General features: G+C 36.1%; 2 protein-coding genes across 2 annotated transcripts in view; one reads left to right on the plus strand and one right to left on the minus strand.

The window, feature by feature from the left end:
• Positions 1–26,190, plus strand: LOC135686053 (sushi, von Willebrand factor type A, EGF and pentraxin domain-containing protein 1). Its single transcript, XM_065202203.2, has 36 exons — positions 1–760; positions 1,575–1,730; positions 1,993–2,151; positions 2,546–2,737; positions 3,350–3,523; positions 4,176–4,367; positions 4,750–5,013; positions 5,529–5,777; positions 6,352–6,558; positions 7,225–7,463; positions 7,573–7,849; positions 8,087–8,248; positions 8,917–9,078; positions 9,458–9,619; positions 10,143–10,312; positions 10,704–10,883; positions 12,383–12,594; positions 13,023–13,147; positions 13,875–14,042; positions 14,311–14,516; positions 14,778–15,024; positions 15,758–16,021; positions 16,496–16,609; positions 17,431–17,589; positions 17,886–18,002; positions 18,625–18,747; positions 19,341–19,463; positions 20,053–20,226; positions 20,449–20,622; positions 21,192–21,371; positions 22,221–22,394; positions 22,788–22,961; positions 23,544–23,717; positions 24,278–24,619; positions 24,859–25,050; positions 25,881–26,190. The coding sequence occupies exons 1-36, from the start codon at positions 67–69 to the stop codon at positions 26,039–26,041; spliced, it is 7,242 nt and encodes a 2,413-aa protein (XP_065058275.2). The 5' UTR covers positions 1–66; the 3' UTR covers positions 26,042–26,190.
• The window catches only part of LOC135686064 (uncharacterized), a 7,164-nt gene continuing 4,186 nt past the window's right edge, over positions 24,856–27,833 (minus strand). Inside the window, exon 4 of the mRNA XM_065202214.2 lies at positions 24,856–27,757. Coding sequence (XP_065058286.1) covers positions 27,707–27,757 — 51 coding nt within the window. The 3' untranslated portion in view covers positions 24,856–27,706. The remainder of the gene's footprint in view (positions 27,758–27,833) is intronic.

The raw sequence follows: 27,833 nt of genomic DNA on the forward strand, positions 1-27,833 counted from the left end.
CAGTATCGCATAGCCCATACCCCTAAAGTCAGTTTGGGTTGTTGGGAGAGCTTGAGCATCGCAAGCATGGCGAAATCTTTTCAAGCCTCCTTTCTTAGCGCTCTGGTCTTATGCTGTAGTTTTCTCTCCATCAAAGCTGCGGTGAATTCCCAATGGGTTCAGAGGCTGAACCGGTTCCAGGAAAAATACAATAACAGCAGATCAGATATTATATTCTTACTTGATCTGTCTGGTAGTCTTAGCGATTATGGCTTCCAGATGGAGAAAAAGTTTGTCAACTCTCTTCTCAGTGAAATCAGTGTCCAGCCTATTGCGACACGGTTGGCAGTAGTGACATTCGAGCAGTCAGCTGCCAGGAGAATTGACTACATTGACTACAATGGGCTTGATAAGAACAAGTGCACGTTTTCTAAAGATTTTGCACGAATCAAGCACGCCAAGGGGCCAGCAACTAACATGAATGCTGCCTTTGATCGAGCAAGGAGAATCCTCAACAGCGCAAAGTCTAACGGGAACTTGCGTCAGAATGTGAACACTGTCATAGTGTTGTTAACAGATGGTTGGTGGAATCTTGGTGGCAATCCAAAAGCAATCGCCGAATCACTGAGAAGTCCGTCTTCATTTTATGCAGAGATCATCTCTGTTGGTGTTGGATATGTGTCCCAGTGGCAGCTACGAGACATAGCTGGAATTGATTCAAACGTCATTATGGCAAACTCTTTCACCCAGTTTGAAGAGTTAGCCACCAAGATAAGAGGGGGTATGTCTTTTTGATTACGTTTTTTTATAGATTGTTTTATGATCAAGATAATTAGGCTGAAATGGCCCATAAACCCGAACCTAACATCTACGTACATTTTAATGATAGAACAAAGCCAAAAATTAATAATACTTATGTTAAAAAAGCAGCTCATAGTGTTCTAATTAACAAAGATTCTAATATATTACAATCATTAGTTAATGTTCATATACTTCACTAAGCTAGACTATAGCTTACTTTAACGCTAAAAATTGAGGAAAAAGATAATTTTTGATACTACGCTTGTACCTATATCAAGATCTTGCCTTTATGTATACTTGCACAGATTTGGTAGTATAATTAATGTGCGCCCAAATGCTTTTGGATGTAGTTCTCCAGACCCGAAGTTTTAAAATTAATGTTCACGATGCCTGAATTTCTTGCTCGTTTTACAGTTCGAAGCCATTTTTTATTCCTTTAGAAGAGAAATGAATTTCGTAGTAGTATAGAAATCTCTTCTCTGTTGTATTTCAGAATTGCACCATCATACAAAGTTTTGATGCGTTTTTGTCCTTTGATATGAACTTTTTCGAAGTACCGATCAACTGATATTTCACTGAACGATGCACAGCTTTCTCATTGATTTGCTCTACAATAACGTTGTCAAGTTCCTTATTTCTTACAGAGCGCTTCCTTAACTCTTCCATCTTAACAGGGTTTAACAAAATGTTGCCGTTGTGTTTGTTTTAAAGTTTTAGAGTCTGCTAGGAAGATGTCCAAACTTATAGTTGTTGCAGTTAGGGCTAAAAATGCATTTAGTTTATACATTTTCTAGATCAGATGGAAAAACTGTACCAGCCTGTTGATGTGACCAAATGTGGTAAAGTATGTGATCAGAATGCCCGGTGTTCTTGCGGTACGATCAGCGGTATCTACCAATGCGCATGCACATCAGGATATTATGGGAGTGGCGATCCAGGAAAATGCTGGCGTAAGTGAAGTGATTTTATTTTAAATTTTTTCTTGATTCTAAAGCCGTTAGGTAGTTCTATTGTTTCAAACTGGTACAGTCATGTCATATTATGTCATGTCATGTCATGTCATGTCATGTCATGTCATGTCATGTCATGTCATGTCATGTCATGTCATGTCATGTCATGTCATGTCATGTTATGTTATGTTATGTTATATGTCATGTCATGTTGTGCCATGTCATACCATTCCACTAACGTACCATGGCCTTTGTTTTGCAGCATGCCCATTCGGAACATATAAAGAGTTCTCTTCGCCAGATCCCTGCAAACTATGCCCGGCTCATTCCTCTACAAAAGCAACTGGTTCAATGTCACTTAATGCCTGTCAGTGTTTCGAGGGATACAAAGGGAATCCAGGAAATGGTGTTGCCTGCAAAAGTACTGAATATTATCTATATTATCTACATTTAAAATCTAGTTTCCTAGATGTCTTTCAGAATAATTGGAGAAATGTCTTCTTTCGTCAGATATAAATTTTGCTTGCTTATAGCTCAAACGTAATTGTTTTCTTTCAATTGCTATTTTATTCAGTTTCGTAGCACCGATTGAATGTCATGATGTCTCTTTTCGTGATTTTTTAGCCATTGAGCTAACAGCAATTTTTTTCTTGTGATTGTTGGTTCATATCTTACTTTTCGTAACTTGCTAAAAACAGTGTTTACTTTTTGGATATAATGTGTGCCAATAACCTATTATTAACAAAAATTTTATTTTAATGTTAACTGTCTTTCGTCTCATCGATAATTCGCATAATTTCATCAATCTTTTTCAGTTGTTGAGTGCCCTCCACAAAAAACCACCATCCCGAATGGCAGGATTGAAAACTGTGGGAACAAATACCAAGAAACATGCACTTTTGCTTGCAACCAGCATCATCATATTCTTGGTGAAACTTCACAGAGTAAAAAGATCGTATGTCAAAAAGATGGAACATGGAGCATGCAAACTACACCCTCTTGCATACGTATGTTTTAGTTTGCTCAGTTTTCTTCAATATTCTGCAGATCTTAGAATTTAGAGATTTCGTCTAAAGTTCAAATAACACACTTGGATTCAACCTCTTAACAACTGCACATCTGTCTTACCCGGTTTCGTAACACTGATTGTTCAGGTGATGGGCTTTTCCTCCTGCTACATCAATCACAACTCACTGCTTGTAGAAAGGCATATTTTTATATAAGTATCTTGAATTATCTTTTTACAAATAACTCTAAGAGGCAGACACCAAGAAAATTGGCCCTGTTAGAAAATTGGATCTGTAGATGTTGTTTAGAATATAAAAGTCTATGTAAACCAAGATTGATCGATTGTTAATACACTGACAATATCCCCGGAGCACTGAAACTTAAAATTACATGTTTGATGATTTCATCAGAGCCAAAGTCTACTTTTTATATGCTCTTTATTTTTCTCTTCTTCAATCTGAATCCTTGCTTTTAAGCTTTCAAGGCAGCTTGGCTTAAAACTTCAGTATTCCAAACAAATTTGCAAGTGCAATTTGAGCGAACATTTGCTAAAACATAAATATATTTTCATTTAAAAAACTGATTTATTATCTGTGAGTCTTGTTTTGCAGCAATTCAATGCCCTGCTCTTCCCACGCCTCCAAAAATGATAGTAAAATATACCTCTCGATTGGTTGGTGGTGTTTCTACATTTGAATGCATAACTGGATATCGAAGGAATGGAACTGACAAAAGGACATGCCGAAATGATGGACAATGGAGTGGCGAGCAGCCATCTTGTGACGGTATCAATTCATTTCTTGACTCATAAATGTACTTTATATAGTAAATAATGACTGTCGCGCATTCCATCGATATAACATGGGTTCTATTACAAAGATATGTTGGAATCTTTTCTGTCTAAACCAACCTTTTTGTCCCAATTGAAATTACTGTAACAAGTTAATCGAACTTTTTAGTGTATTCTGAGTAACAAGTGTAATCAATGATATTGATGTAATCTTAATTGCGAGATCATGAGCGTAATCTTTGCTATCCGTGAAGCTTGATTATGAATGTATTCCGAATTACGATTCTATTCTGAGGTACTAATGTAACCCATGATGTGTAATGAATCTCAGTGGCGAGTGAATTCTGAGTTAAGAGTGTATTATCAGTTCCAGGCTTATCTTTTTAATAGGTTATTAAGCCTGCAATTTTCATTTTTTTATCATTTGAACTTGAAAATTATTTTTCTGATTTCAATCAACGTACATTGTGTCAGATGACTGGACAGACAACACCTATAACCGTTTCATCAACATATCTATCCCTGCAGAATGTTTTACAACAACGAGAACCTGAGCTGGATTGCAAGTCTTGATTAACAAATATGATATATGACAGTTTGATAAATTTCAAGCATGCCAGCAAATCTAAGACTTAACTCTTTTGTAGTTATCAAATGCCCAAGCTTGCGAAGGGTTGACAACGTGAACATAACCCCAGAGAGGTGTATAAACTCAAAGACGAACTTCGACGATGGATGTGCATACAGCTGTAAACTAGGTTACACTTTAGTATCTGGAAACCAAGCGAGAAAATGTCAGGCTGATGGTACCTGGTCTGGCACCGAGCTGGTTTGTGAAGGTAAAAATAAACTTCAAAATCTATTCCTTTAGATTTATCTGTTAACGATATCGAAAAACGAATGAAAATTTTTTTGCTGAAACTAATCTTACGCCTTATTCTCATGCCTAAATACGTCCTCGTAAGGATTGGCAGATAACTTTCTATTTATGACGTTGATGGCAGTATAACTTTGCCGTCTCAGCTGTTGGTTCTAATTCATGTCTATTAAGATCATCAATGGCCATAGCTTTGTGTTTTGTTCTGTTCTACGGACGAGCTATGCCTATTTCATGATGACAATGGTTTTGCTTGAATTTTAAAGTTATATATTTTCATGTAATAAAATGACATTCCCTGTCTTATCCCATTAATGACTAAGTGCTTGATTATCTTTTTACAGACAAAACACCTCCAACTATTACCTGTCCAGACGATATTGATGATTTAACAGATGAAGGCAAACAATACAAAGAGATTGCATTTAAGATGCCTGAAGTGAGAGACAACTCCGATGCTTTGGTCCAGTCTGTCGTGACGGTGACCCAGCTGCCTAGTTCTATCAAATCACCTTACAAGTTCCCAATCAATGACACTACTATCATTTTTACTGCCACCGATGAGGCTGGTAACAGCCACAGATGCACTTTCAGAATTAAAATCAAAGGTATTTAGCCTTTTGGACTATCATTCTGTCGTCTAATATTTCTTATCACGATTTTCCATTAAGTGTCTAGAGCGCTGTTCGAAATGGATATGCGTAACCCAAAAACGGTTTTCAATAAATCTATTCAAACTGAAATCGATTAACTGCGGTTTTAACATAGGTCAGCGCAACAATACACGTTTCGGCACAGCATTAGGCATTGGCGATCAATCTGCTTTACTGTGCTGTATTTGCGGCCACATCTACGTACCTTTTTATTGATGAGCAGACAAGATTAAGAACATAAAATACAAACCCAAGAAAGAGCTCAAACCAACAATCTTTTTCACGTTCAAGGCCGATTTTTGAAAATACCAATCTGTTCACGTTGAGGGTGGAGCAACCGTGTCAATTTTGACAGAAATAGTGGTACTGAAAAAGAAATTATCACAACATCCTCCGTTATTCTAGTCACTAGCTCACGATGACACGTCAGCTTTTTCCCTCATTGACTTAATCCCCCTTTCACTTTTAAGATCGAGAGGCACCAGTTTTCACCTACTGCCCACCGGATATTTCCAGTACACAATCGAGTGATTCATCAACGGAGGTCGTTACCTGGGACCCACCTACGTACAAAGACAACTCTGGCTACGTTGAGCTTGTGCACCAAAGTCATAAGTCTGGTGCAACATTCCCAATTGGTCCAATCAATCTCGTCCGATACACGGTGAGAGATTATTCTGGAAACGAAAAGAAATGCGAATTCCATATAAAGATTGAATGTGAGTTTCTTTGTGAGATACATTCTGTTTTTTTACAAGTATGGAGGAAAGGTGGTTCTAAAGTTTCATATGGTTTATTTTATGATTCAAGGCAATTGTCGTTTGTGAAGGAATACTTAACTTTCACGTGGTTAGAAAAATTCTTATCATAGGAGCATTGGTCTCAGAACATGTTTTGACTCCAGAAACGTTTTCGGAGATGAAGGGAATATTTTACCTGTTAAAAAAGGAAACGTAATTCTGGTCAAAATGCTGAGTGGAGGGACCAACACATGTTTTCCTAAAAAATCAGTTGAATTGCATTAAGATTAGGGAAATTAAAGTTAGGGCCCATTATGGCCTGGTCACCATAGAAAGAAAAATTAACATATGTGTTCAGATGATTTTAGAAAGCATTTTTTGAATTTTTTTCAAAAAGTTTTTGTATTTTTCTCTTCTTTCGCCACACTTAATTGTATTTATATTTGGGCTTTTATTGTGAAGAGTTGGTATGAATAAAATTTTATTAACAAAAACTATGTAAAAACCAACTTTAAAGAATTTTATAATAGCAAATTATAATGATTTCTTTCAGCACGCACTTGTCCAAAGCGTGATCCTCCAATCAACGGTGCACTCGCTCTGTCATTCAGCTCGATGATGTTTGATCTATACCAAGCCCAATGCATGTCACCATATGTTCCAAATGGGCCTATGTCCTTTCTTTATGCTTGTTATCCAAGTGGAGACTGGACAGCTTTCCCAGACAGCCGATTTCCTTCGCAATGGCCAGATTGTACAGGTATTATTCAGTTTTCTCTAGCTCTTATTGCAAATGTTCTCGGCAGTATTCGGAGCAACAACTTTGTTGTGGTCAGTTAAAGTTATATTAGGTAATGATGTAAATATTGTAAAGAAAATGTGTTTTTTTATTTGTGTGTAAATTACTACTTACCTTGATTATAATTAGAGCAACTTTTTCCCTATCTTTCAATCTCTGATGATACTTGACCACCCACTAATTTATGCTTTTGATACGTCATCTCTGACCATCAAAGCATATATAAGAAGGAATTTGGCCAATAAAATGTAACCAGGCATGTAAAATAAAATAAAACTCAGTTCATGTCCGTGAACGTCCTTTAATTGTCTTGAAAAACATGGGGATGAAAGAGAGGGGGGGGGGGGGTTAATCTTTATCGTTAACCGTCTTATTTCCTATCACATTTATATAAAGGTGTACTTCATTGCCACAAAGCTTTTTCACGAGTAAAAACAATATTGATGAACTCTGTTATAACTATGTGACAAAAAAATGTTTACCTGGCCTTATCTCTACATTGAGAACCATAGTATTCAGTTTTTGTTGGTACTAAGTAATTTACTAATTGATGAACTGTTGCTTGCTGCATTAATTAGACATAAAACATAGGATAAATGATGCTCATAGTTCTTGCCTGATTTATAGCTGTTGGAAGCATGGAAGGTATGTCTCAAAGGATGAAGCTGTACTACTACTCTGGAAACTGTCATGAGAGCATTCAGGCTCAAGAACAAATAAAGAATAATTTTCTTCAGGTTCTGAATGTTTACTTGCAAAAAACCGGAAAGGGAGGTTGCGCAGATCCAAATAACGCAATGGTATGCAAAGCAGAAAATGTGAAGATTAAGTGCGGTAAATTGCAATCTAAGAAGAGAAGTCTACAGGTAGGCCATTATAGTATGACACTTTCACTATTTCGCTAATCCTTGTCTTATATTAGCCATGCACAACAATTAGATACAGTATAATCTTCAAATTAACTACACCTTTTAGAATGAAATCACCATTCAAGTTGACCTTGAAGTCATCACCAAGTCAAACGACGCTTCTACTCAAGCTGTTGTATCTGGCCTAGCATCTGCTGTTAACAGCCTTGGATCGGCGTCTACTACGGAGGCCAATGCCGTCAAAAATATCAATGTTGGTCAAGACACACTTAGGTTTGCACAAGTACAGCCAGTTGGATCTGTGATGTCATTATGTTCCAAAGGAGCTGTTTTGGATTCATACGCCAGCAGTAATGACAATATTACTGAAGTTCAGGGATGTGGTACGTAAAAAATCCGTAGTTGCCAAGAATCATTCCAGACATTTATCTTACTATCCCATACTTTCCTATAATTTTTTTAATGCTTTGTAAATTTTCTAACTTTCTAATAGATAGCTAGACTTTTCATCTTTTTAGATAAAAAACGTCGCCTCCTGTAATCTAGCTTAATCGAGTGAAAAGTTTACTGTATGATGGACAAGAAATATCTTATGTTTAATATAAAATTTGTGACCATAGTTGCCTGTGTTGCTGGTAAATACTACGACCTAGATGAAAGGAAATGCAAGTACTGTCCTGTTGGAACTTACACTCAAATTCCTGGCCGTCTTGGCTGCTCGTTGTGTCCTAAAGGAAAGACTACACCTGGAGTTGGTACCAGTAATGCAACGGAATGTAGAGGTCAGCTTACTGATAAAGCTTATTTAAAGATTGTTTTAAAATATGGCAACATTGCCTGATTTATTGATTAGTCACATAATAGTTACATCACCTAATAAATTGATTAATCATATAATCATATATTGGTTAATTGACACCTCAATCACAGCATTTTATAGATAATACAGCTTACTGACTACACTAATTTAATGATTATGTTGAAATATTGTTAGATCAACTAAAAATGATTAAACATATAATCATGTATTGATTAATTACTAAATCAATTCATAACATTCAGTAGCATATTATATAGCTTACTGATTACAATGATTGAATGATTATGTTGAAATTATGTTATATCACCTAATAAATTGATTAATCATATAATCATGTATTGATTAATTAACAACTCAATCACAGCATTAAATAGATAATATTTTGCCTTGCCTTGATGAATAAAATGTGCTAACCATCCTTCTGTATTTATTTCTCTGTGTTTAGATTCATTTGTCATAATTTTCACCTTGTTTAAAAGCTAAGATTCGATCAATACTTTAACTAGAGGAATTTTGACACATGTCTAGGTAGTAAATTTTAAAGAATTGTCGGCACAGAATAGAAGAAAGCTCTTTCTGTTTTTTTTGGCTGCATGTTCTATTTGAAAATCACATGACCTTTTTTTCCAGCTCCATGTGGCCCAGGTACATTCTCTGCCACTGGCCTCCAGGGTTGTCAATTCTGTCCAAAAGGAACATATCAAGCAGGCTATTATGGCAAAAACTGCGTGAAGTGTCCAGGAACCACAACTACAGTCAAGATCGGTGCATCAAGCCTTCGCCAGTGTGGAAGTGAGTGGCTCTTCGTCTTTTCATATGACACATTAAACTGTAGATTGAATCGATAAGATTTCAATTTTCTACCTTGCTTATCAATGTCATCTTCACGTTTTATCTGAGGCATCGAATCTATTTTAGAAACTGGGGAGAAAGGAATGAATAATCTATATTGAAAATCCACTGCTAGAAGATGAAATGCCATTATCATTTGATAGCACCTTATCATGATAGTGATTGGCAAAATATATACCGACGCATTTTTTATGACCAAAGAAAAATATACACCCATTCAATGATTTTGATATTGTTGTACATCTGTTGAAATTTTTTTCAGTATTTTCAGAATATATCACGTGGAGATAAATTGTTGTTGAATTATTTCTTTTTACAGTGCCATGTCAGCCCGGTACATACTCTGCTTCTGGAGCTGAGCCATGCACACCCTGCCCAAAGGGCACCTTCCAGGTAGCAGCTGGTAGTGATAAGTGCAGATCATGCCCAAGTGGAAGGTTTACTCATGGAGTTGGAGTAACCAGCGAATCAGATTGCCAAGGTAGGTTCACCTTGTTTCTTTTCATTTCAAATACTTATATCAACTGCCAATACTAGTTTTTGTTTTTTCCATTTATTTCATCATCTTTGTCCTTTATGTTGTTGTCAATTCATTTTATCATCTGATCATTCATCGTGTTTCAGGCTAATGTATCGCAATCATGCATCATATTTCAGACTAATGTTTTCAGGCTAATGTCATTGCTATTTATATTCGCGCAGTATTACCTTAGCTGGTATTGTTTTAAAACTAACATCGTTAGATCAGAAATACTGTACCATGTATAAAGCAATTAATTTTTAAACTTATCTTGGTGTTCTATATTTTGCAAAAGTACGCCCTGCTGATTTCTTATTTCTTGGATAAATGTATCTAGAATTGTGTGTGCGTTACATTCAATACGTTAGAACAATACGTTACACAAGGTACATTTGATCCCTGTATATGAGTACAAAAGCAAAACATTTCTTTTGTGTTGCCATAGAGCTTACAGTTTTTTCAAGTATTCTTTCCTTTTGATTAGCTATCAACCATTGTGCATCAAACCCTTGCATCAACGGGGCATCGTGCAAAAATGAGGCCGATGGGTTCACTTGCTCTTGCAAAATTGGATTCTTTGGAAACTTGTGTCAAAACGAGAGAGATGAATGCGCCTGTAATCCATGCTTTGGAGATGCAGTCTGTGTTGATAAGGCAAATATTGTTTTTCTTCTGCTGAATAAATACAAAGCCTTTTCTGGCATTTCCACGTCCTATCATGGTTTGTGCAGATCTTTATAATAACTCCTCAAGAAAAATCTTTCAAAGAATTTTTGCCTTCAAGCATTTCATCAAGCGACATCTTTCTTCACTATCGAAACTAAATATGCTGTTTTTTCTGTATACCATTTTGTATGTTTTTGCCACACTACCCCATCTTATCCTTCTGTGCCTTTCTTTCCTTCTATATTATTCGTTTGCCATGTACATATTTCCTTTCCAGTTATATTTCATTTGCAACAGATTTATTTATTCATCAAACAATGGTAGTCTGTGGTGGTGTTTTGATTAAAGAAAAACGATTCCCATTTTGAATCCTCTACAGGTGAATGGATTTGAATGCATGTGCCCGCTCGGGTACCAAGGTACATTCTGCGAAGATAAGAAGACCGAATGCTCGGCTGGCAAATGTCAAAATGGTGGAAAGTGCAGTGAAACTCCTGACGGTTTCACATGTAGCTGCGCAGCTGGGTTCAACGGGCTCTACTGCGAGGCAACAATCAATGTAAGCATAGAATATTCAGCAGCTTTTTGCGTTCTTATGAATAGGACTTTTCACTTTGAAGTTGCCTTCTTCTAATGTATTTTTGCCTTTATAAGTACTATTGACAATTCTTGGAAGCTTGACAGGATGGGTTTTTTGCAATGAAAAATCTCTACCATGCCATCAACTCGATTTCGGGCTCCTTAAAATGACAGCTGGCAATCGATTGGAAATTAAATTTGTTCGTTCAGAGAAGCCATTATGGTGTATAGAAGCGCTCTTCAGAATGGATTTTTTAGAATACATAGGGCTTTAAAGGAATTGTCGGCTAATATTTGAAAATGGGGACACCTTTCAACGGTACGGTTTGGTTCATGCCTCCCTGAAATCAAGCAGAAACGGGCGACTGCATGGAAACAGTACACCGTATAAACAATTTCAGAATGATTCTTTTTTAAAATTTCGAGTGATTTGAGTGAGGTAGGCAGGCCCCGTTTACACGGGAACGGATCCGCATAGATCCATACCAAAACCAGCTACGATAGGCCTTGCATTTACATGGGCACGGTAGGATCCGTATTTTTTTAGGAGAGATCCGTACCTTTTTTTGGTACGATTAGAAAGCGAATCCATTTGGATCCGTACCTTCATCGGCGCCGTGTAAACGGGTGGATACGGATCTGAAAAGGCACGGCAGTAAAACGAGGCTGTTGCTGGGGTCAATGGAGGCTATATCAGTTGTACGCAATAAACCAAAACAGAAACTTTTATCAAAATTTGAAGAAAAAAACGAAATCTCAACTCCGCCTGAAATTTGTTTGACAGCTGGTGATCCTGCCCGGATTGCATAGCACTGACCATACAACATAGAAACTACTTTCCCACCTCCATTCTTTTTTCCTCAGTCAACCCTTTCTGAACCTTGTCTTTATCATGTTTATGGTCCTCGATGTCCTCCCGCCAAAATGAAAATTAACAATTACCTTGTCATTGCGCATGCTTTAAAGAGAGATTCGATTTTGGTCCGTTCCCGTGTAAACGCTATATACTTTAGGATCCAATCTCGTGTAAACGCTTGTCAATCGTACCCTTATCGTACCAAAAATGTCAAGATCTTTTAGATACGTTCCTTTTTCTCTTGTGTAAACGGGGCCTAAAATATGTTTTGTTCGGGTCTTAAGGTAATCTGGAACCCTATTTTGGCGTGGAAACTAATAAATGTTTCGCCAAAAAAATTGCCTAATAGTTTTGAATTTGTAACTGTTATAAATGTGATAGTATCTAGAAACTGCTGATTTTAAAATAGAAAACTCTACGGAATGAAAATAAATTTAGAACTTATTGCACCCATAGTTTCTATTTAGAATAATTGAAAATATGTCCAAAGATTGTTCCGAAAGTTTGCTTAAGGTAAATAGTTGCGTAGCGAAATTCATACACGACAGCTTGGAAACAAGTTTGAATTCTTTAGCAAGATGCTTGTTCTTATTTAATAATGTCGATGGATTTTACCACAATAGGAATGTGCTTCGATGCCATGCAAAAACAAAGGACGCTGTATTGATTCTGCAAATGGGTTCAGATGCGAATGCAAGCCCGGATTCACTGGTGAGCTATGCGAGGACAATGTTGATGATTGTGCTGCTAACAATTTGTGCCAGAACGGCGGAGTTTGTGTTGATGGTGACAGTAGCTTCACTTGTCAATGCAAACCGGGATTCGGTGGACGCAGGTACACACTCTTTGTCGCTTTCATTACAGTTTTTCGTATGCATTTTCTATAAAGTTGTATATTACCTTTACTAATAAAACCAATAAACTGTTAAAACTGCATTTTTCTTTGAAATGAATTAACAAAAATTTAAAGCTTAGACTTTTTCACAAAATCTGCGAAGTTTCTTTACTGATTTCCCCACACCTTGTCACATCGTTAAGTAGCAAATACTGAACGGAAATTTTGCACCTTTTCCTTTTATTAAATCTACTCTTTTTAGGCTTTAACCCTGTCTCCCGCCCACTCATACTTGGCAATATTTATGTGTCAAAACAGACGTAGTTTGAACACTGTTTTGCGTTTTTTGAAATTGTCCTGCAGCAGAATTTTGTTTAACCCTTGAATTTTATACGAAATTTCACGGCATTGATCTCTTTGACCTTTAGATGTGAAGTCAACATCGACGAGTGTGGCTCAAATCCATGCAGAAACGGTGGAGTTTGTGTTGATGGCATCAATGGATACAAATGTCATTGTACACCAACATTTTACGGCAATAACTGTCAAACTAGTATGTAAAGTCATTTTTCCCCAAAAAAAAGATTTATAGAATTGTAATTAGCCTTTTTGAAGTGCTAAACGTTTCAAAATCTCCTCAGAAAAAAATTCTAATTAATTTTGCTATCTTGATCAGTTCATTCGGGAATTTTAAGTAAGCAAATCCATGTCCTAGCAAAAGGTTTGATAAATGAAAATGGTAAGATTGTGAGAGAAGAAAAAATAAAAAGCCTCGAGATGTAAGAAAACTATAAGCGATCATTTTGCATGACCCAAAGACTGCAACCATGTGTGAAACTCTGGTTTAAAGTTTCTTCATAGAATCATTTCTTTTATGTGAATTGGAATTTCACGAGGTTATTAGCTTTATTGTAAGGTAGTAAGCTTGGAATTCAAAATATATTTTGATAGAAACCATTACCTGCAGCTTCCTAAAGTATTTTCATGTCAGGTAAACAATTCGACTGGCACTCAAGAATATAGCTGAATTTGATGTAATTTCTATTTTCCAATTGACATTTTTTATTTTACTTGGCCTACAGCTTTAAGGAATCGTCAATTTTAGCACAAGCTCTAACGGCCTCGGAACATTTGTTCCTTGTAGACTTTTTCTTCCTGAAAGATTTAACAACAACGCTCTTACTTATTCGTGGCTATTTATTGCCTCCTTCAAAAGACAAAGTTATTAATCTTAGACAATGGTACCTTATCTAATGACATTGATTCTCTATCCTTATTAGGACAGCAGGAGATGAACTTTGACTTGGTATTTAGCAGAGACACTCAAGGATATGCAGAATCTAACTTGAAAAACCAACTGGGTGCCTTCACATTGTCCTTCTGGATGAAAGGAGTGCAAGATGATCTTGAAGCTGGAACTCCGGTCTCTTACGCTGTTAATGTAGGCGGTATGGAAGTTTCAGTTCTTGAAACCGGACTTGATAAAACGGTTGATTTACCTAATAATGTTCCCAATGCCTTTTTATGAAAGTGTCGTTTTTCTGCATCCAAAAGTTTTAAGATCGTTTTAATTATCGTGTTTGTATATTGACTATTAGAACGTATTCTAAAGGGCTTCATCTTTTCTTGTTATTTTTATGAGGCTGCATCCGGTAAACGCATGAAATATAAGTATGCAAAGACTCCTATGATATGCCTATTTTACCTACATTTTAGACTCACTTGTTGATAATGCTTTGGTTGTTCGTGACCCTGAGTCCTTTATAATGGTTATCATGGGCAAAGAGATTGAATCGGGAGTTTCGGTGAATGATGGGAACTGGCATCATGTTGCTTTTTCATGGTCCAGCGGCACCGGATCCTTTGCTGCCTACCAGGACGGTTTGAAGATCAGTGAATCTGTGGAGTTCCAAAAGGGACAGGTATTGCAAACAGTCCTTTAACATATGCCTGTATTAAATTTGAGAATGATTTTATAGATTGTCATTCAACTAGATTGTATTTTTTTTCTTTCATTTCCCGTTAATGCGATGAAGCAGAGGACATGATGTCTTAGGCTTAGCCTTAAAAATCATCCACGTCTCAAACGAATGTCCTTTATACGCTTGGAATGAATCCACATTTAGTGTAAAAGAGGCGTATAAAAAGGATTGGTTGAATAATTCTTGGATACTTTTCCGTAGAAAATTCCTGCTGGTGGCTATTTCATATTAGGACAGGAACAGGACGAAGTTGGCAGAAATTTCAGTTTAGGAGAAGCGTTTTATGGCAGCATGTCACAGCTTAACTTGTGGAACAAAGTTCTTTCAGACAGTGAAATATCAGAAATGTCCCGCTATCGATGCGATGGTATTCTTGGTAACGAACTGGCATGGCCTGACTTTTTACAAAAGAGAGTTGAAGTTAACAAAGTAAATGAATTCTGTACAGGTGGGTATTGCTTAAGGAGTCTGCTTAAATGATAAGCATACATTTTTTGCCCGCTGGTTATAAAAAAGAACAGCTGGGTCCAAAGATGACGATATAAAAGCTCTAATTTTGTTGATACAAGCGACAAAATAGTGAATCTTCCAGATAAACAGCTATTTGCAGTTTACTGAAACTGTTGAATATTCATTTTTTGTTCTACAATATGAAATTTCACCGTACAGTTTGTGATGACATGAGGAATGTTGGTTTTTTAAAGCTAAATTACACGGAGGGGTATGATGCAATTGCAAGGATTGCAAGACTCAGAAAAATTTCATTCATTTTCAAAAAAATTATAGCATCGTTATCATCATAAATTGAATCATTCGTACTTAGCACAACGATTTCTCATTTCACGTTCTAGAATGACACACAAAAAGCAATCATTTAAAAAGTCATTGGCCATTTCACGCAAATGAGTAAAATTTTAAGATTTAGAATAAGGTATAGAACTTAAAACAGCAACGCAGATTGGGCCACGTTTGTTTTAAGCAAAATCTGAATTTTTATTCTGTTCCCTTTTTGAAATTTACACGATTTGTCCATCTTTATTTTTCCCATGTGAGTGTATTTTTGTCATGACTGATCTGTTATTTAATCGCTACACTGCTATCATTACAGTAGAAATACAATGTTTGTGTACGATAGTAGTGATGATGATAGATTTGTGATGGTATGAATGTTTATTCTTCAGTGAAATATACGAAATTTTCCACCTGGAACAGCAGATCAACGCCATCAAATGGTATTGAACATGAAGCACCAACCTGCAGCAACTCGATTTCCGCCCAGTGCATGTCAGTCAATAAAGAAACAACCCAAGGCGTTAATCTGATTGATACTGAGTGCTCTTCTGCTGGTTACACTTGCAAAGACAGCGATCAGACCAAGTATGATCCTAACAACTCTTTGAGATGCAAAGACTTCCAGGCAAGATTTGAATGCCCATACACGAAAAGTAAGTTTCCATTTTGCGCCCTCCCCACCCTCATTTCAAATTTTGTTGGGCCGTAAGATTATGAAATGAAGTTATCGGATCGAAAAAGGACGAAGCAGTTGACTACTTCATTTTATGGACATTTCTTTTCCTTTACGAATGTAGAAAGATATGCTATGAAACAAAGGATCTTAATAATAATCATCAAGATTTCTATAGAAATAAATACAAGAACTAGTCGCATTTTACTGCACGGGGCAAATATTAATTCTGGATAGTAAAATTACTTTATATGACACTTGCTGGAATTTGATTGGAGATCAAGGAAAGCATGGCTTTTTGGAATAATTACATAATTATTCTTCTCCTTTGTTATTTGAACCGAAACTGCGTCTCTTCTCCAAACAAAGAAAAATATAAAGTGTTTTCTTTTGAATTCGTAAGGATTTTTCATCATTTCCTTTGCTTTTCATTATCATGTAAAATATTTTTCAGGAATATCATCATGTTCCAATTCTCCTTGTAAAAATGGTGCAAGTTGTATCGAGACTCTGCAGTCATATCGTTGTCAATGTATAGATGGGTATGGAGGCAAAAACTGTGAAATTGGTGGGTACCTAATTTGTTAATTAAAAGTTCATTTTCTTTGTTATTTACATCATCTATTATGTTCTTTATTATCCTGTTATTTTATTCCATTTCCATCTTCTTTTATAATGCTCTGTTTTTTCTGATCTGTTATTTTCTACTGCATTTTCATTTTTTTCGTTGTGTTCTATTCCATTTTATTTTTACTCTTTTGTCTTTTCTAGTCTTTCTGGTTTTTATCTATTTATTTACCTATTTATTTTATTTTCTAAGCTTTTTTCACTACTAATAGGTTATAAAAAGGCTTATAATTTATGGATGATTATGAATGATGACAATGTTTTATGATAGAAATATCATATGTTCTTTCCTTCAAATTTCTGAAGGAAACACGGTCCTTAGATCTGGCCTGGGCACCTTATGACCCGCGGGTCAAACCTTGGACGTTTCTGTCCTACCCGCGAGATTGTATGGTCAATCAGACCATGAACTGTTGTAGGAACATTTTCAACTTGCCCTACACCACAATTTCATATATTGATAAAAATATTCACATAATGGCTTTATCGTTTTGATAACCACTATCATCTAAATATGGTATAATTTATTGCTTTTTAGATTTGAAGAAAATGAACATTGCTCTAAATAAGTCTATCGTTGATTTGGCCCTCCAACTAAATCCAGGTTCTTCAAGTATTACCTTGTAGAAATCAAGTGCCCACCCCAATTTTAGATAAAAACCTTAGGACTTAAAGAAAACAGTCTCTGAATTCTACAACTTTCAAGCTGCCATTTATTCTGTTTTCTACAACGATGAATGATTTCTTCATATTTGATTTTAGCTCTTCCTTGTTATAAATTAAAGACCATCCCACACGGAAGTGTTTCGATTTCTGGAAACACTTTCTCATTCAGATGCAATGCTGGCTATCGACTGTCCTCAAGTGGCTCGCTTTATTGTCGTGCTGGGTCTTTGAGTGGACCCGTGCCAACCTGTGTTGGTAAGTAATCCCTATATATAGGATTTCTATAGGATATATATAGGATTTGTAAAATAAGTCATATCTAAATGTATCTTTGGCGCTACAAAATGTCAGGATGCCTTTGGATAAAAAAATGAAAATAATAAGAAAGGACTACTTTGGGTAGTTAAAACCAGATTTTCTATTTAAAACTTTTAATAAGACCTTGAAGCTTTTCTGTCAAAGAACAGACTTTAATTAGACTTCTGTTTGTTCATTCAAGAAGTATATTGTCGATAGCATGATTATATATTCTCAAATTCTCATTGCTATAGATATTAACGAATGTGCTGCTTCAAACGGTGGGTGCGATCAGCTATGCGTCAATACAGAAGGAAGTTTCAAATGTCAATGCAATAATGGATACGAGCTTAGGAATGGTCGATGCGTTGGTAAGAAAATTTGAATCATACATGTAGGCATCGATTGACCATTATATTGACTAGTTGATTTTGCGTATTTGTGTCAATTATTGTTCCATTTCATAAGCAACAGATATTCGTTCGGTTTTAAGTTAGATATTCTACAAACCCCCAAAAGCATTAAAACATATTTTGCTCCTAGCAAAAACCACAAAGCTTCATATAAAGATAATTTCTTTAAAGATTATTCGTAAAAGTAAATTATTTAGTTTTATGATGAAAACACTACTTTGGAATTTATTTATTCTGTCAATTTCAAGACCATTTTCCTCAGTTTCTTTGCATCTTTTGCTCCTGAATCTTCACAGCCCTAAGGAAGAGCAGTGAAATTCTCTTATTTTACGTTTTAGCCTTAAAAACTCATTAATAGTTTTTGTAATGTATATTAAATCTAAAAACTGTACAGAGTATAGCGTATAAATCATGTTAGAATGAAAATAATTGAATGAAGGAATGATCATCTTTGCTTGACCTGATAAATGTAATCTTTTGTTTTAGTATTTTGTCATTTTTTGTTATTCTTATTCACATATATTTGGGTTTCTTCAAAGTAGGATTTCACTCACTCTGACCTACAAAATTTCTTTAACAGACGTAGACGAATGTGCTCTTGGCAAGCATAATTGCCAGTACCATTGCTACAACACTCAGGGCAGCTACCGTTGCAGATGCCCGGCTGGTTATGTTTTGAATGCAGATTTAAGATCATGCAGAGGTAATCAGTCTATTTCAACCATATGCCAATCGGTCCCGTTTTTGCAAAACTATACCTATGAACTGGCCCATGATATAGGTGTTGATCTAAGACCTTGAATATATATTATCATATTCAAACCTTTCAAAGTTCAAAACCAACAACGGCTATCCGTGGTCAGTCACCATGCTTTATGGTAGTGGTTGGCTGATTTATCAAATTCTTCTCAGGTAGAAAAGCTATGTGATCTTTCTTGTTGACAAGACATTAAAAGGCTATGAAGCTGTCATCTGTCTTTATTTGCTTCAGGAAGTAATCAATCAAAGTAATCAACAAGGCCTAAAAATCTAGATTCTTTGACATACACAACCTTTCATATATGTAATTATAGTCCAAGCGTGAAGAGCTCTGTTCATACGGTATCGACCCATTTACTATATACTTCAAGGCTATTGCTTTTCTGCTGCTACGTCATAGAGTGCAGGATTAGCATTATGCCATAAGCGTTGACCTGCTTTCTAATGTGTGTTTGTGCTAATATTTTCTCTGTATCATGTTGCAATAAAAATATTGATGCGAGCACTCTCTAAAATATTGATGATTTGCTTTTCAAGACATCAACGAATGCGAAGCTTCTAGCCATAGCTGTCAGCATCACTGTATCAACAAGAGAGGGTCTCACGCATGCGCTTGTAGAATTGGATACGTCCTTGCTGCCGACAAAAGATCTTGTGAACGTAAGTCCCTTTATTTTAGCATCCCCTCTAGATCTTTTGAACAGGGCTATTGAACATTATGAACAGATTTACATAGGATCTTTAAATTCATCAAACTCTTTCTTATAAGAGATGATAAAATTAGTGCGAAATAATAGAAAAAAACTTTTCTTTTGAGTTAGGATGGGAAGGGACAATCTAAGTGTCTATGCAACGGAAATATTGATTCAGATTTCATTTCTTTAGGCAGTTAGAGTTATAAAAAAATGCCAATTTATGTTTAATTTATCTTAAGTTTTTTGTCATTATAGATTTGCACTTTTTTGAAAACCATTATTTTACAGCGGTAATGAGCTTTTTTCAATGTGTGGAATTTTTGCTTGTGAAGATTACACAAAATTCGAAACATTACAGGTTGGAAATGGTCAATACTAAAATGGAGAATAATAGCATGTAATGTTAGAAAATTTATTTGCTTGTACCAATCATATCCATATCGATAAGGTTTTTTAGTACCAGTAGATTGATAAGGTAATTTTTGTCTTCACTACTTTAGGGTATCTATTAAATTTAGTTTTCAGTTGCCTAACCTTTGCACAACCTTTTTAAGGTAAAACCTGCCCATCATTGTCAAATCCCGCAAACGGAGCTGTCTCGACTCCAGATCGCCACTATGATGGAACAGCAACATATAGCTGCAACAGCGGGTACAAACTGACTAAAGCGACTCGACGAACCTGCGATGCCAACGGTCAGTGGTCTGGAGAAGAGCCTTCATGCCAAGGTAATTGTGATCTACGTCTTGTCTTTCTCTGTTCAAATGTTCATCCTTGACTTTGTCATTTTTCTACTTGATATGTACTTCTTCTACGAATCTTTGTTAAAGGTATTGAAGAAAAAGGACAGGCTCTACTATTTGTTAATAGCAACTTTTTAGATAATTTTCTGTTGCATGCAATTTGAATTCTAATGGGAGTGAATTTTTTACTATTTTCTTTCAAATAAGCCGTCACTTGCGTTACCCTTGGTGGCCTTTTGAACGGGCAGTCCTCAAACGGTGGAACAAACTTTGGATCAACAAACAGGTATACATGCAATGCTGGCTACCAACTCATTGGGTCTGCACAAAGAAGTTGTCAGCAGGATGGAACGTGGAGTGGAACCATGCCAAGATGTGTTCGTATGTATCCTGTTGTTTCGCAATACTCTTCAATGCTTTTTAATGATGCTACAAATTTAAAAAGGAAGGAAGGCTTACAACATTAATTTTTTGAAGAATCTGCTTATTTTAGGTAAAAAACACGAGAAAGCAGCATATGTTATAATTTTGAAGAATAAACACATTTGTTTGAGAAAACCAGATGGAGGAAGAATTTTGTAGCAAAAACTCAGATTAATGTGTATGAAGACAATTTTGATTTGTTCAAGTTTTTAAAGATACCTATATACAAAATAATGTTTGTGATGAAACTGCGATGTTTGTTATAGGAGGCGAACGAGACTTGTCTTGGTCATCTCACGAAAGAAAGCAAATTGAAATTTTTGCTAACAATAATCATTGTTGATTGTCTCTTCTTTAATTCTAATGCTTAATGCTAATGCAACATTAAGGGTTCGAGACGCTTGAGTTAGTAAGTAATCCTTATAAGCCTGACCAAATCACTCACTCGACACCTTTTCTTATGTATGCAAGGCTTTAATGCTGATTGTATTTAGAAATGGAAGCTTGCAATTTTTGTTTTCTTTTAGGCATGACATGCCAACTGTTGCCCAATCCTGCAAATGGTAAAGTTGTTGGCACATCAGCTGTGCAAGGTGCCACTGTTCTCTTCTTCTGTAACCCTGGATACATGTTGTCTTCATCATCAAGCAACTTCAGGACATGTCGAGCCGATGGGTCGTGGACAGGCTCCCAGCCTACATGTATTGGTAAGCAATCCTTATCTTGTTTTGAAGCATACACACATGAGTACATTGTTTTGCTTCGTGTACTCTAGGTAGCAGATCCATGTCTTGCAGCACAATGCAAATCAGAAGCCTCTTATACGGCTTTATACAGTGTAATTATAATCCAATAAACAATAAACTCCTTCAATATGTGACATAGACATGCAATCTAAAACCAGTATACAATACTTCTCACCTCAGCTATTTCTTCTAATATTATTCAATTTTGGTACCCCAATATTTAATGAATCCTTATTCTAAAACTCCCTGGTATTAAGGCTATTCTGCTATACGTTATCTTAAAACGTTATACGTTATCACAGCATATCTTGCAACTAATTTGAGCCAACTGGTCATTTATTCACAAACTTGCAGGAACGAACTTATTGATAGCAACTAACTTCATGTAAATAGTTTTGATTTGTGCAGCCAGCAGGATGAATTTGCTAGTGCTCCTAAAATGTAGTTTTCGAAACACGGGACAAAGAATTAAGAGCGAGGTGATTTCTTTTAAACAATCTTATGTTGAGAAAATATTGATGCCACCTGAATTTATGTCTCGGTTTGACAGCATTCACTGATCTCTTTGTTCAGACGATGTTACTAGCAATGTAGAAATTTAGCTTTAATTTGGCAGTTCACTATGTCATATAGGTATTCATAATCGGAAAAGATATATTTAATGAATTGTCTTAGAATCGTCTTTTAAGGAAAGGGGAGGAGAGTTCAGGTTTTGGATAAAAGAAATGAAAAATGCAGAAACAAGTTTAACCAAGCTTTGTATTTACATTACAAGTGTTGTATCATAAACAATAAGTTGTTGATTTGCAGCTGTAAGATGCCCTGCCAAGGGTAGCCTTGCCAATGGCGCCATCTCATCCGATGGTGACACGGTTGGAAAGAAACTTGTTTACACATGCAACGAAGACTACGGATTATCAGGCCTTGGACAAAGAATTTGCCTCGGAAATGGCGAATGGAGTGGATCTGCACCAGCTTGTGTTCGTAAGTCTCATCTTCGATAAACTGTCCCGTTTAAAAGTAAATTTTTGAGACAGCACAGATTTTAGATGTTCTTTAAGATTTTTAAAATTCTCTTTTTGATCTGTTGTGAAAAACACCAGGATTTCTAGCTTTTTTTCTTCTAATACGCATGATCCAAAGTCAGAAATGGTAAGAATGTTAAGACGAACCTTCAGATACCATTTCATTATTCATAAAAAATGATTTTCTTTATCTTTTTACTAGTTCACATTGCCTCATCTCGCAGTAACATTATTACCTGACATAAGAAGGATTTCCTTTTTCTAGGATCAAGATTTTTATGTTGCCAATTTCTTATTGGTAAAATTACTTTTTTCACTCATTTGTGACAATTTCTCTCATTTTCTTTGAAAGATCGCACTTGCGACTATCCTGGTATCCCACAGAATGGTGATATGGTTGGATCCTCCTTAGCCTATGGCAGCAAAGTTCATTTCTCCTGTAAGACTGGATTCAAGCTTGTTGGCGATAGTGTTAGACTCTGCTTAGAAAGTGGAAAGTGGACAGGAGCTAACCCAGTTTGTCAAGGTAATGTGTGCGTAGTGACTCCTTAGGCCTGTTTGTACTAGTGACTCCTATTGCGAAGGAGACAGAAAACCTCCATTTGGGTCTAGGGCTCCGGGACACATTGTGAGAAGGATCTCTCTCTTAAGTATACATAGTTAGATATAATCATATATATATCCTTATTCAAAGATATGATTCTCTCTGTGGTATAAGTTTATGTCCCACCCAAGTCACAACAACTCCTTAGGCCTGTCTCATTCATTCCTTTCTATTCCGGCACCGCAGCATCCTCTACACCACTCACACACCGCACATCCATTTATTACTATTCTGCACTTGCAATCTGTCATGTTATTCATTTCACAAATCGTAACACGCCCAACTCAGATCACAAATCTGTTGCGTCATTTTCCCCTCTTTTTCTGCAGTCCAATTGATATGATTTTTTTCAATACGGAAGTTTTGTTAACGTACAAAAATAAAGTAGCTTGTTTGACTTTTGTAGATGCAATTTTATTCAAAACTTTTTGTTGTATCATCTTTGTTGGTGTCACTAATAAATATATAAGGCATGTCACTAATTATGATGTTTGATTTCATTAGAAATTGTCTGTGGAGATCCAGGCACACCAGCCAATGGTGCTAAGCATGGAAATGACTACACCTTTGGCAAACTAGTTGGCTTTGATTGCAAACCTGGTTATTCTCTCAGAGGCTCAATACTTAGAAAGTGTCAAGATACTGGCAAATGGGATGGAGTCCAGCCGGTTTGCACAGGTGTGGTCTATTCTCGATTTAAGAGTTGTCATGCAGTTGATTATGGGGGATGGCTAACTTTTCTGCTTGTTTTTCCAGTTATAGCCGAAGTTTTAGACCATATTTTCATTATAGGGTTCTTAATTGCGTAAATGGGCAATAATTTGTATTTTTGTGCTAATTTTGCAAATTCACAAGGACAATCACTAAAAGGATATACCTTGTTCATAAATGCGGACCATGGCTCTTTGTCCCTCTCTTCGTATTTTGCTGATCTATTTAATTGAATGATCTATTTTCTATATCTTTTAAGCCTCTTTCTGCTATAACGTAACGCTAGACTTACACAATTACAAGTTATTCCCCCTATTCAAACGAGAGCATACCTAAAGCTATTCTATAATTATGTTATTTCCTCCATATTTTTTTAATTCAAGATCTGAAAAGATGTCATCTAATGAAAAATTTACATTACACAAACATCCTACATATAATTAGCTTCAAGTTATCAACTTCTTTCAAAACACATGTATTGCATTTAAAAATTGGAGTAAGATTTTATCCAAAGCAATCTCTTTTAGCTGGCGTTTGCGGATCTTCAAGCCTAGTTGGACCTTCAGGAACAATCAGCTCCCCAAATTACCCCAACGGATATGGGTTAAACGAGTATTGTCGGTGGGCTGTTACAGTAGCAAGCCACAAGAAGGCATCAATAGAGATAAAGAATTTGAAAACTGAACTCGGCTATGATTCATTGGAAATCAGAGATGGCTCCAATGGCCAGGTGATCTCCCGCCTCAGTGGCTTGTTGCCAAAACCAATGGTTTACACTTCGTCTTCTAACAAACTGGACTTGAAATTCATATCTGATGGCAAGAGTATTGGGGCTGTCGAAGGATTTAAAGCCGACTATTTTGCTTCAAGTATGATTTTCTTTGAATATGGAAACTTTGAAATGATCAGTATAACCAGGTTAATGTGATCTTTAACAGCTAATAAATTGAAGAGTTCCAACACTGAAGGGAAAGGATCTGACCGTCGTTTCTTCATCAGGGCTTTTAAACTTGAACGTTTTCCCCTCTTCTTCTTGATCATTTCTCAAAACCTATATCCTGGCATACCCCCCTTCCCTTTTAAATTCAATTTTCTTCTCTCTATACAGCATGCGGTGGTCATTTGCAGAATATAGGAGATACTTTTACATCTCCCAGCTATCCTTCTAATTACCCAAGAGGAGTAAGCTGCGTATGGCAGTTTTCATTCAATGAACGAATAGAACTTGACTTCTCGGCATTCAAGACAACCAACAGCGAGGACAAGGTGCAAATTTGGAGTTCGCTCACCACCCTCACTTGTAAGTATACAAACCCTCAAGAATTTTCCTCTTTAATACCCTTAATCACTCTGAGATTTTTGCTCTTTTATACAAGTCCTTGAGAAGTTTGTTCTTCGAAAGTTAGAAAAAGATGGATAGTCAGAAACAAACAAGAAATTAACTCTCGCAGGCACGACAATTTACAACAATTATTTGCAAATAAGTGAAATGAAAGGTTTTCAAATATTACTACTATTGTCGCAAGACTTTTTTCTCAACTATTGACTTTGTCAACGAATTTTCCTTTTGCTTTCGAGTGTATATTTTTATTTAATGTTTATTTTTAAAGTGCCTGAGTCGGAATTGATTGGAGACAGGTTTTATGCCAAAAGTGTCCTTGTTTTTCATGTCTCTTGCTAGTATGTAAACTTAAAAGTATAGTTAAGGATAAGTTTAGAATAATGAACTTTTCGAATTCCTAGTTTAGAAGCTTTCTTTGTATTAACACGGGACGAATCAGAAAAGAAATACATAGATACAAAGCGTAGGAAATTCGACATAATTTCCTCTTTTCAAACAGGATAATATATATCTATTAAGGGAAATCGAAACATGTTCTAGTTTCTCGATCCGAAATAAATCCAAATACAGTCTTAAGATCACAGTCCATCTCAATATTTTGGTAATGTTTTTCACGCAGTATATTCAAATTTCATGACAGGTTTTCAAGACAGTACATAAATGCAGTATGAAACGTTTTTTTCGCTTTTTCATGCAATCTTGAAGAATAAATGCAATTTTTTCAGAAATAGAAAATTGAGTTTACCAGCACGTGTAGTAATGTGGTAAATCGATTAATTTTCTTTCAGCTTCTACCTTTATTGGAGAATTCTACGGAAGCAAAGGATCTTTGCTCAAAGTACCATCTGACACCGGAGCCATGTACATCAAGTTTACGTCAGGATCTTACTATCCAAGTTCTGGCTTCCAAGCAACTATAAAAAGATCTTCATCAGCGATAGGAAAATGAAGCTTACAAACCACAAGTCAAATATAAACTGGAAAATATATCTGCAATTATAAATAAATGGTGTTAAAGTGAAAATTGTATTTAATTATTCAATCTGCAAATACTGCCGTAGATGTATTGATTTTTCATAATTATGTTACAGAACAGAACTTTGAGTCCTTATATTTTACTACAATAAAATTCTTTGTAAGTTACTCAAAATGATTTTCCTTGCTTCTTAAGGTGTAACGAAATGACTATTTAATGCAAGTATCAACTTGTTATTCGGATAAAGAAATTTAAAGGCTAAATTGAGCACCTAAGGCTGTGTATTAAGATTAAAAAAGTAAGGCACAAAATTCAGTTACCGATTGGAGTTGTCTTCAAATGTTGGGTTTTGTTTGTGTGCAGCATGGAGATTACTGATTACTGGTTTGTCATAAAGTGCTAGATGCGGAATAGACAGGGGTGTAGACGCATTAGTGTATAGAACAGGACGGTTGTGAGATACACCTCCAAGTTACAAGCTTAGTGTGATCATCATGCATTGCAATATGTCTCAAATCATACTGGCACATACATGGGCTCCGACCCAGGCTGGAGAGCGGAGGGGCCAAGAGAAAGCATAACAATCATAACAAAAGGTTGTAAAAAAGCTTTATTGTTTTGCAAAAAAGTGAGGGGGCCATGCATCGCCCCCTTTGTCGGGGGCCCCGAGACATATTTGGCCAATTAAAGATAAAAGGAAAATAAAAAGTGAGATAATAGCATCGAGCACTCTTTGATCTATTTAATCTTTTATAGACAGACGGCAACTAGATGTATACAAATACGAAAAGACCAAAGTCAAAATATATTGAAAGGTGGAGAAGCAGGCTACTATAATCTTGCTGAATATACTGCTATCGATCATTTTGTCTTTTATTTAGGCCATCAACTTAGTAATTACAGCACACTTTTTCGCAAACCTGTCCAGCCGACATTTCTTGCCAATTCTCATACTTGGTCTATTTTACCTTTTCTTTTCTTCTGATTAGTTCTGCCGTTCTCTTCTCTTGGTCCGATTAAGCGGCAATAGTTGACAAGAACAAAAATGGATTCCGATATGCATCTTACCATATCGCACTTTCCCAAGCAAGGGCCGGGTCTATATCTTCTTCGGAAATGCGAACGCCTAATTTTTTGATAGAATTTTGTAAAGTAAATCAAATAAATATGTTTTTGCGATTGCTGCGACTGGAACGCCAAAAATACGAAGGTCACACCTTTTCATGCACTGTTCGAACAGCATTCGAAATATTTTCAACTTTGTTCAACCAGAACTTGACCTCTTAGTGCAATGTTTTCTTGCATAGGACAAAAAAAAGTTTAATTTCACCGTGACGCTTCGAGAGAAACATCTCAACTAGTGTATAGTCAGTCATGCCTAGTATCTCAATATGAATACAGAACAAAAAATCTGATGCTTGATTTAATGAATAACATTTTATACTGTCGCAGTGCAATGAATAGCTTGCAAGTGTTCTAATAGCTGTTGCATTCATGAAGAATGTAACTTGAAAGTCTTTGTACACAAATTCCACAGAAACCTGTCTCCTTGAAAGAGCACAAAATGACATGCATTGATTAAGTAAGTTTTCTGATAAATTTCTTTCATTGCCAGCCTGGAAAAAGACTGTACCTGTCTCACCACTCTGGTCCTTCATTATTTTGTCCAGATGCATCAGCCATTTCTACCTGGAAATATTTTAAAGTAAAAACAAATTTAATGAAACATTGTGAACTGCAGTGGAAACTCAATGCACAACAATTC

The sequence above is a fragment of the Rhopilema esculentum genome, chromosome 6 (genome assembly GCF_057945365.1).
Source record: "Rhopilema esculentum isolate cy_ngs chromosome 6, ASM5794536v1, whole genome shotgun sequence".
Taxonomy (NCBI): domain Eukaryota; kingdom Metazoa; phylum Cnidaria; class Scyphozoa; order Rhizostomeae; family Rhizostomatidae; genus Rhopilema; species Rhopilema esculentum.